Below are 9772 nucleotides of genomic sequence, written 5' to 3'. Positions count from 1 at the left end.
TAATTCTTTCTTTAGTTATGAACTTTTAGATAAAAAGTAAAATTGTGAATGGAAAAACTTTATACTAAGACATGAATACATGTTATAATATTTTTTGCATCTTTTCATATACAGAAATTAGAAAATACAAAGGCTGGGCTTCAGATATGATGAGCATGTGCCAACATTGGGTCTTAACCTAGTCGGGCCTTACCGGGCCTGTCCAGCCCAATTGAACACACAAAACTGAAAACTGTATGAATTTATCCCAATATTAGCGCGTAATTTATTTCTTCTTCTTTCTTTTGACAAAGTGCAAATCATTTACAGTCATCGCTTCACATTTTCTAATCAATTCACAAGCAGCTTAGAGAGAGAGAGAGAGCCAAAATGAAACACATTTTCAAGAAGCTTCATCACCACCCGAATCGTTCCAACGAGACCCCTCAACAACCGCCACCACCTCAGTCGCCGCCCATCTCCGATAATCGCGCTGCCTCCTCTTCTCCCGTCGCCGCTTCATCCACCAGCACCCCCGCCGTCTCAGCTGCTCCCAGTAGCGGTGCTGCTGCCACCGAGGGTAATAATAGCCTGCAGCACCACACACAGCAGGATTATTATGCCTCCGAGGAGGAGTACCAGGTCCAATTGGCGCTAGCTCTGAGCGTGTCGTCGTCTGGCCAGGACTCGGCCCTAATTGACCCAGAAAAAGCCCCGATCCGCACCACGGATAACGGCGAGGCTGCTGCGGATTTGTTGTCCCGCCGCTACTGGGTTAGTTCGCTTTACTTGTTGTTGACCCTAATTGCGCCCTTGAAAACATGTGTCCAATTTCATAATCCGGATGGCGATAATTTCGAGACTTGAAGGGTTCAATCAACCTGTTAATTTTATTTACTAAAGACCAGTTTTTACTTCTAGCTGGGGGCATATTTACTAAATTTATACTTCGTTGCTCTTAAAAATTCAATCCATGTGGATGATTTTTTGTTTTTGATTTTTAATCAGTGTATACTTTAGGTGGTTATTCTGGTTTGTTCTTTTGTTCTGATGAAGCGGGGTAGGTGAAGGTTAACTGCAGTGTATGATATAATCTTTAAGGCTACTGTTAAATGTCTCTGACCCAAATGATGCCTTTGGATTGAAAATGTACTAAGCCAATTGATTTTCGTAATTTTTAGTTGCCGGATCATGGCAACACGGGCTGTAGCTTAAGGTGTTTTGATATGCCAAAAACTTGGGTGTGATATCTATGTTTTCTTTCCATTTCTTGATGAATAGAGTAGAAAATCTGGTCTTGCATGCCATCATAAGATGTTCAACAATATATGTATATGCAGATATGCTTTGTGTGCAACATTACAAAAATGCAAGTGTGCAACATCAACACAAATGAATCTTGAGATAATTGATGAGATTTTGCATGGTTGGTATAGTTCTATATGAGGTCATTGAGGTTTGTGATCAACATGTCAGTGCTTTTAGAACATCACAAGAGACTAAATTACATAATATACTCTGATTTTGAACGATATACACAATTTAGGTTGAATGTCTGATTTAGGGATGATCATGATATATATCGTAGTATATTGCTTCACTGTTGGTGGTTGCCTTTGCATTCTGTTAGTTTTGTTTTTAGTTAGTAAATAATGACAAGTGGTGAATATTTTTTATGTTAGCATGAATACTGTAATATATTGAGACATATTTTTACACTGTAGTTATTAATTAACATCAACAGATAAAAGGTTAGATGGTAATTTTCTCTGTAATGGTAATGTATGATTAAAATAGTAAGTATTGATCGAACAAATAAAACAAACACATTTTCTTATTATAAGTGTTTGAATTGAGAGCAGGTTTGGGAAGTTAAAATAATCCATCCCTGTCATAGGTTTTGACCTCAAGAACGTGGCCCTGGTAATAAATATTAGCCTCCGGTGGTGTTCGGTTTCCTAGATAAAATAGTACTAAGATATAATCTAGGATTAATTTGTGAGATTATTTTAGTTGGAGGGGGTTGGCTATGACTAATTATCACATGATTATCCATCTAGGATTGAGTTGTGGGATTCAATCTCATGAACGGAACACACCACATATTTAATCCCGAGATACAATCTTGCAAACCGAACATCCCCTCCGTGTACAAGACCACTGATATCTAGTATAATAAGATGTATTAGTGGCAAACTGAAATTGGTTGCTATGTAGAGCTATATGTTAAAATACAAGCAATATACCATTCTTTGAACAATATGTGCAATCGTAGTGGTGCGAAGCGACAATTTATGCTTTGAATAAGTTTTGTCGGCCTCAATTTGGAGCACATCATTGGCTTTAATACAGGGTCTCTGTCCAGATCCTAAAGGACTTCATTGCCTTTTTTATAGCTCATTGTATTGTTTGGCTCATGAATTTTTTATATTATTTCTTTTACTGCTAAAATTATTCTAAATTGGATAAAAAACTGAACTTCATTTTTGTGATGTCAACTTGTGTTTGTTTCATCTCCTGTCAGAATTTTGGTGTCCTCGACTTTGAGGAGAGAGTGGTGGATGGGTTCTATGATGTATATAATCTATCTTCTGATCCAGCATCTCGAGGGAACATGCCTTCTCTTACAGATCTTGAAAGCGATACTGGGGCCTCTGATTATGAGGTTGTCATTGTAAACAGAAAAATAGACCCAGCTTTGGAGGAGCTGATGCAGATAGCACACTGCATTGAATTAGACTGCCCTACATCTGAGATCAATCTGCTCATACAGAGACTGGCTGAACTTGTTACAGAACATTTAGGTGGTCCTGTACGTGATGCGAATGTCATTTTGGCTAAATGGATTGAAAGAAGTATGAAGTTGAGAACATCTCTCCACACCAGTGTGCTGCCTATTGGATCCTTAAGAATTGGCCTTTCACGTCACCGAGCATTGCTTTTCAAGGCAAGATGAAGTTCTTAAGTATTATTTTACTCTTTTATTCTCTGTTATACCAATGGCAGGTATACCTCCTTTGGCGGTACATAAGTCGTAAGTGACATGTGGTGCGTATCCATTGCATAGGTAGATGATGTATTGCTGATTATTTTAGAAAGTCTTTTAGGTGCTCTTTTTAGGCTTAAAAAAGGAAAATGTTTCCCTTCCTTCTTTTTAGGTGAACTTGAACTCTGATTCATGGTTTTGAATTCAATTATGCTGTCAAATATGAGGAGAAAGTATTGCTTTAGAATTCAAGAGTGTGAAACCTTAGGATTTGTGTAAAACGCTAAAACAACACACCATCTAGAAGCTATGAGCTGTTGACCCAACACATTTTTCTGGATTTATAAAATGTTATGCCTGCTCTTAAAAAAAATAAGGTGAAAATGATTTTGGATTTGAGGTGAAAATGATGCACCAAAGTAGTTTGGTGACAGGATACTTGCTTGGGGTCTGCGGGATCTAGGAACAGAAAATGCTGTTGAAATTACGAGTGACTCATAGAGACATGTGCTGGAGTTGGGGATGAAGTAACTACAAGGCCAAAGGTTCTAAAACAAGGTCATATACTGGCTTCCTTGAGGCATTTCTCTTTTTAACGATAGGAATTTTTTCTGGAGCAGTATGGGCTAACAAAGCATGGTGATCCTATTGGAGTTGGGATCCAAAAGAAACATGGGCCTTTATTACTTGGATCATATTTGCAATTTGTTTACATACTCAAGCAAATATTTTCGTCAGGAAAAACAATTAGAGGTTGACACTCAATGCCACATTGTTTTCTTTGATAAGTAAATACAGCTTTACCCCAAAATAACCTTTACTCGATAGTACATTTTCTAAGAAATTTAGTATATCCACTTTTATTTTTCTTTGAAATAGTTTTAGTTTGTCTTCACTCTTCACCAAGGTGTCAAGGTCTCATCAAGATAGTTGTAATGTGTGGAATTGTGAGATTGTACTTGAGGCAGTTTTTATATATACTACTGGTTCACAATTTTCTGAAGTAGGAGGTTAAAGACAAATTCAACATTTTCTGAACATTTTCTAGATGAGGGCATGAGAAGCCTTCATAATGCAGCCAAAGGTAGGCTATAAATATTAATTACCTACAAACTGGAGCATATAACCTTAATTTGAACTCGCAAATACTTTCTTTGAAAAGTCTTTCCCATGTTTCTAAAATGTGATCTAAGACGCTAGCAAGTACCATGAAGTCTGGTTGTTCTGGATTTCCTTGTGTTTTAAGATGTGGAACAATCTTTGTCAATGCATATAATCTCCCAGTTATATAACTACTTGGATTGAAAGGTTGGCAATTAGCCAATGGATTTTCCTTTCTTCCAGAGTTTGACAGTGAAGTTTTGTCAAGGATTTAGCTATGACAGAATAGGTTTCTTTTCCACTCAAATAATGGATTCTTTGTTCTTGTTGAAAGGCTTGCATAGGTTCAACTCGAAAGCTTTATACTGTCCATAAGGGCAAAAAGGAAGTGCTCAAGACCCTTTATTATGCTATAATGATATCAAATTTTTGTTGCATTTGAGCTGTTCCATTATTTATTTATTTTTTTGGATGCAGGCGTTAGCTGATAGTGTTGGAATACCTTGCAGATTAGTGAAGGGTAGTCATTACACTGGTGTTGAGGATGATGCTGTTAACATCATAAAGCTACATGATGATAGGTAACATATCAAATATATACTCCCTCCACCCCTAGCTAGTTGATGCATTTCTTCTGGGCACGAAGTTTAAGAAATTGATGTTTAAAGGTTAAATGAAGAGAGAACAAAGTAAGAAAGAGAAAGAAAGAATAAAGGAAGAGAAAGGATAAAGTTTTTGCCGAAAAAAGGAAATGGAGCAAGTAGCATGGGACGGAGGGAGTATTTATTTTAGATAATGGCTCTTTTGTTTAAATCCTGATTGGATGAGAGGATCCTTGTCGTCTCTTATAATGTTGAAGACCGGTTTATTATGAAAGAGAGAAACATTTGTTGTAAACCTTGTGATAATATAGCTAATTGAAAACTATATTGTGTAAAGGGAAACCTATAGACGCCTCTCGTATTTCTCAACTCAGGAAATCTTGAAAATTGTGGTGTGCCCATTCTCTTTCTTTTAATCTAGAGCAAGCCAGCCATAGCTCTTTGGGCCTTACAGGCTCTGAGTAATCACTTAAGCTAAAATGGTTTCTAAATTTGTGAACCTAAACCCTATGTGGTTGTAGTTAAACGGGCCACTATTGGACGACTCAAACAATTCAAATGGGCTAATCTTTGGTTTTCGGGAAGATATTAACAAGCTCCTGTTTAAAAGGCCCGTCTTATATTCTGTTCACATTAAATAGGCTGACACAATTGTGCACCTAACCCTAGAATTCTCATGTTAGTTGGGTCAGCTCATCGAGTCACGGGCAGTTTAACATCTGTAAGTGTTAACTATGTTGAGGGGTTAAATTCTTGTTTCTTGGAATGATAGTTTATTGTCAGCTAAAGGACCATGTATATAGTTGAATATTCTTCTTGAATCTCACATGTAATAGCTTTTACCATATCATCCACTCACTATACTCCTAGGCATGCTAATGTGGTTTGCATACTTTATCGGTCAATTATTACATATTTTCCTGTTACATATTACTTGAAGTAAATCATTTTTCTGGTGCAGTGAGTGCTTGGTTGATCTCATGGGAGCTCCTGGGACACTAATCCCTGCCGATGCTCTTAGTGGAAGGGATACTCCTTTGAAGCCATACAGTACACAGTCAAGTAGGCTTCCCAGTTCAGACCCTAGAGTTTCATCAACTCAGCCTGGTTATTTGGGTGGATATAATTTGCCTTTGGGTGCTACATACTGGAAGCCAGAAGCACTTCTTACAGATGCTAGTGTTAATGATGGAGTAGGGACTTCTGGACTTCATGACAATGTACCTTCTGCTAATCAGTCGGGCCATGGTGTGTCTCAGGGAATTGGAAGTTCACTATATAAAGGGGGCCGTGGACCAAACTTAATTAGTGATGGTGCCAGGATAAATTTAAATGTGGTTCCATACAGCCCAAAAACCACTGAAGACCCAAAAAATCTTTTTGCTGATCTGAATCCCTTCCTATTAAAAGGATCTGGCAAAACAGTTGTACAGAATGATATTTCAAATGAAGCTGGAAAAATGCAATTTTCAAAGAATAATCTTATCAGTGGCCGCCCTCCTTCACCCTTGATGTGGAAAAATCGTCATGCGTGGAATGACGTTCCTAAAGAAAACGAATCTGGTTTTCCAGAAGGATCATCTGGGAAGAACAATGCAGGAACTAAGAAAGGAAATGCACCATCAGTCCTTTCCACAAGTTCAAAACCACCAGCCAAAGCCTCTAAGTTTCCTGAAAAATCCTTAATTGATTCTGCAGATAGACGTGACGATACATATAATAACAACTTTATGTCAGCATCTGGTGAAAGTGGACATGGTCAATTGCCTCCAGGGAAAGATTCTAGTTTGAATAATAGTGAAACATATCTCAGGGAGGATAGGGACATTGTTAAGAATGAAGAGTCTAAAGTAGGAGACAGCGAGAGTGTCATAACTAGGTTGCATGGGGAAAAGAAAATTTTGCCAGACAGGTTAAGCATGGCAAATATGAAAATGAAGGGAAATGAAGGTTCTAGCAATTCACTCAATCTTGGTACTAATCATGCTGATACAGAGATTGATGATGTTGTTGATTGTGAAATCGTCTGGGAAGATCTTGTCCTGGGTGAAAGGATTGGACTAGGTAATGTAGTTGTCTACCACTTTTTATCTGCTGCAACATTACATGCCTTAAGTTTTAAGTATCTATGAAATCTTTCTTTGTGCTCGTGATCTGGGCTGTGGTTGCACTTCCTAAAACTGTAATCATCATCATAATGTTTGGGTACTGGCTCCTTCTGTATTCTCTCTTTGTTTCTGTATCATCTAATAAGTTTGTAGGCGTCCTTCATAATTTTTCTCGTATGTATGATTTATGTCAAATCACTGTGTACTACCTTATTCAGGTTCCTATGGAGAGGTCTACCATGCTGATTGGAATGGCACTGTAAGTTGTCGATATCATTCTGAACTTTTTCAACTATCAAAAACATATATTGACATATTCCCATTTAGGTCTAATAAGACCAGGCAGATTTGCTCTGGGGCACAGAAAATTTGTTACTTTAATAGCTTGATAATAACCCTTGCTTGATTGTAGTAATTGTTAAGACCTGTTTAAGCATTGTAAATGCATGCCCCCTTGTTGAGATAATTGATTTTTTAATACAACTTATACAAGTATGTTCGTCTGTTTTGTAAAACCTCACATTGGCATGTAATTTGATTGGTCTCTATGTAGTAGTGTTGGTATAGCAGGGGCGGAATTTATGCTCTACCCCTTACTTTTGCTAATAGCTTTCTGGTTGGTAGATAAACAGTGAAGTCATTTTTGAACATATTGAACCCTGAATCTGGATTGTTTTGTCAACAGGAAGTTGCTGTGAAGAAGTTTCTTGACCAAGATTTCTCAGGTGCCGCCTTGGACGAGTTCAAGAGAGAAGTAAGGACCTGCTTTCCTTGATTTTCCTGTAAACTTGAAATGTTTGATACAGTTGAGAGACTGGCCTGTTAGATTAGTGCAACGATACCCCCAAAGGATTTTGAGCATATCTTCTACTGATAGCCGATTAAATTTCTTGTACACTGCCTCCCACTCAACACAAAAACTCCTTGAAGAAAATCCAGAAGTCGTCAAAATCATTACGTCTGCTGGTGTAACTAATTACTGGATTGTATTGAGTTTACAGTATTTTCAACATCATGAATGGCAATATGGTTTTTCCTGTGCATTTCTTGTTCCTCAATGGTTTGACATGAATAGACATTGTAAACTTACATAGAGTTAAATTGGTTATGCTACCAAGTCACCTTTCCGTTTGCTGCTACCCTCTGAGTTTCTTCTTAAAGCTGTATGTAATAACTATTGTGTGCTAGTATATTATTTCACAAAAATGTGGCTTTTGTATTTCAGGTACGGATAATGCGTAGGTTACGCCATCCAAACGTAGTTCTTTTTATGGGGGCAGTGACTCGCCCACCAAACCTTTCCATCATTACTGAGTTTCTGCCTCGGTATGTTGCTTCAACTGTAGTTGTTCCTTATTCCTGTGGATCATGTTATGCTTTAGCATTTAACCATTAAGGATCATGTTTTCATGTAATCATATCAGTGGACCTCAGTCCTTCCTATATCATTTTTTGTTTTCCAGTGGAAGCTTGTACCGGATCATTCATCGCCCTCATTGTCAAATTGATGAAAAGAGGAGGATTAAAATGGCTCTGGATGTGGTACAGATGTCGAATTTGGATATGTTTTTCACAATACTTTCCTATTTTTGTCAATACAAATGTTTGGAGGTCATATTGTAGGCTAAAGGCATGAACTGCTTACACACAAGTATACCGACAATAGTCCACCGCGATTTAAAATCTCCTAATCTCTTAGTGGACAATAACTGGAATGTCAAGGTATTCTCAAATTGTATAAATTCAGTTCAAGCCCATGAATTTATCATTTTTTTTAAAGTCTAGTAATCTTTTATAAATCAAAGCCCATGAGCAGGTCTTTATTTTTGGTGGCTGGGTGTTTTAGTTGTATACGAAATGTGATGCAGGTGGGTGATTTCGGATTGTCACGCTTGAAGCACAATACATTTTTGTCATCTAAGTCTACTGCAGGAACGGTGAGCTTCGCCCTAGCTAATAATGCCTTTTTCAGCAATCAATGTTAGTATATGATATATGTTGTTCTTTATCTGACATTTTTCTGTTCTTGTGTTTATTGACTTTTGGGGTGAAGCCCGAGTGGATGGCGCCAGAAGTTCTTCGAAATGAGCCTTCAAATGAAAAGTAAGTATGCTTATAAACATTCGCAGTCATATCCAATATTTGATGTTCTATGCTGCTTTGGTGACCACATATCGACCAAAAGGCTTATCTTAATCTCATGTAAAGTTGGTAGCCAAATGATTGACTAAAAGTACAGTAATAGACAAATTTAACTTGTTATTATTGTATCAATGAAGTACTAAAAATAGTTAAGAGCCATCCTTTTGACCTGCTGCGAGTGTCGACAGGTGTGATGTATATAGCTTCGGTATTATTCTGTGGGAACTGGCAACACTCAAATTGCCTTGGAGCGGAATGAATCCTATGCAAGTTGTAGGTGCAGTAGGTTTCCAAAACCGTCGTCTCGACATACCAAAAGATGTTGATCCCCTTGTTGGAAGGATAATATGGGAATGTTGGCAGACGTACGTATTTGTGAATATTTCATTATGTTTATCTCTTATACGTACTAATTTCCACCTGGCCTGCTGCCATGCCAGGGACCCGAATTTGCGACCCTCTTTTGCCCAGCTGTGTGTGGCGCTAAAGCCTTTGCAGCGGCTTGTTGTTTCTTCACATGTAGAGCAACCACAAGTAAATTCTACACCTTAAGACTTTTTTTCATTTGCACAAGTGTGAGTATAGCAAAATGATGTGTCCAAGTGAATGGGATTTTGATCTGTAAATGTATATCTATGAACATGGTTGAAAGAGAGAAAAACAAAGAATCCCAAGTGGAAAATAATCTGTATTTGGGCTGGCATTATTGTATAGTCGTCAGATATATAAGTCTAGTCTTGCCCAAAGGCCTTGTAATGTATATATACCATCTCTTGTTTCAGGCTACCTATCATTCATCTTCTATTTCTTGACACTGCACAGAATGTCCCTGACTCCCTTCATCATTTTCCTGC

At 37.8% G+C, this 9772-nt stretch overlaps 1 protein-coding gene across 1 annotated transcript; it reads left to right on the top strand.

Annotated features, from left to right (window-relative positions):
• The first annotated feature begins 298 nt into the window (after positions 1–298).
• EDR1 (Protein kinase superfamily protein) lies at positions 299–9732 on the top strand. Its single transcript, XM_048103995.2, has 13 exons — positions 299–753; positions 2504–2926; positions 4544–4647; positions 5630–6732; positions 6995–7035; positions 7462–7530; positions 8002–8102; positions 8240–8318; positions 8400–8498; positions 8645–8713; positions 8830–8879; positions 9107–9283; positions 9359–9732. Exons 1-13 carry the CDS (start codon positions 370–372, stop codon positions 9468–9470), a joined length of 2811 nt encoding a protein of 936 aa, XP_047959952.1. The 5' UTR covers positions 299–369; the 3' UTR covers positions 9471–9732.
• The last annotated feature ends 40 nt before the right edge of the window (positions 9733–9772 follow it).

Source organism: Salvia hispanica, chromosome 6 (assembly GCF_029641045.1).
Source record: "Salvia hispanica isolate PSC_SH4W2 chromosome 6, Shi_PSC_v1, whole genome shotgun sequence".
Classification (NCBI taxonomy): Eukaryota; Viridiplantae; Streptophyta; class Magnoliopsida; order Lamiales; family Lamiaceae; genus Salvia; species Salvia hispanica.
The sequence above is the reverse complement of the archived record's forward strand: the minus strand, read 5'-3'. Positions and strand labels throughout refer to the sequence as shown.

Excerpts from the sequence above, each read along its gene's own strand:
- EDR1 (XM_048103995.2), top strand. The coding sequence starts at position 370 with ATGAAACACATTTTCAAGAAGCTTCATCACCACCCGAATCGTTCCAAC. Across the intron at positions 7,531-8,001 it reads TGGACGAGTTCAAGAGAGAA|GTACGGATAATGCGTAGGTT; the intron begins GTAAGGACCTGC and ends TTTGTATTTCAG. Across the intron at positions 8,319-8,399 it reads TTAAAATGGCTCTGGATGTG|GCTAAAGGCATGAACTGCTT; the intron begins GTACAGATGTCG and ends GTCATATTGTAG.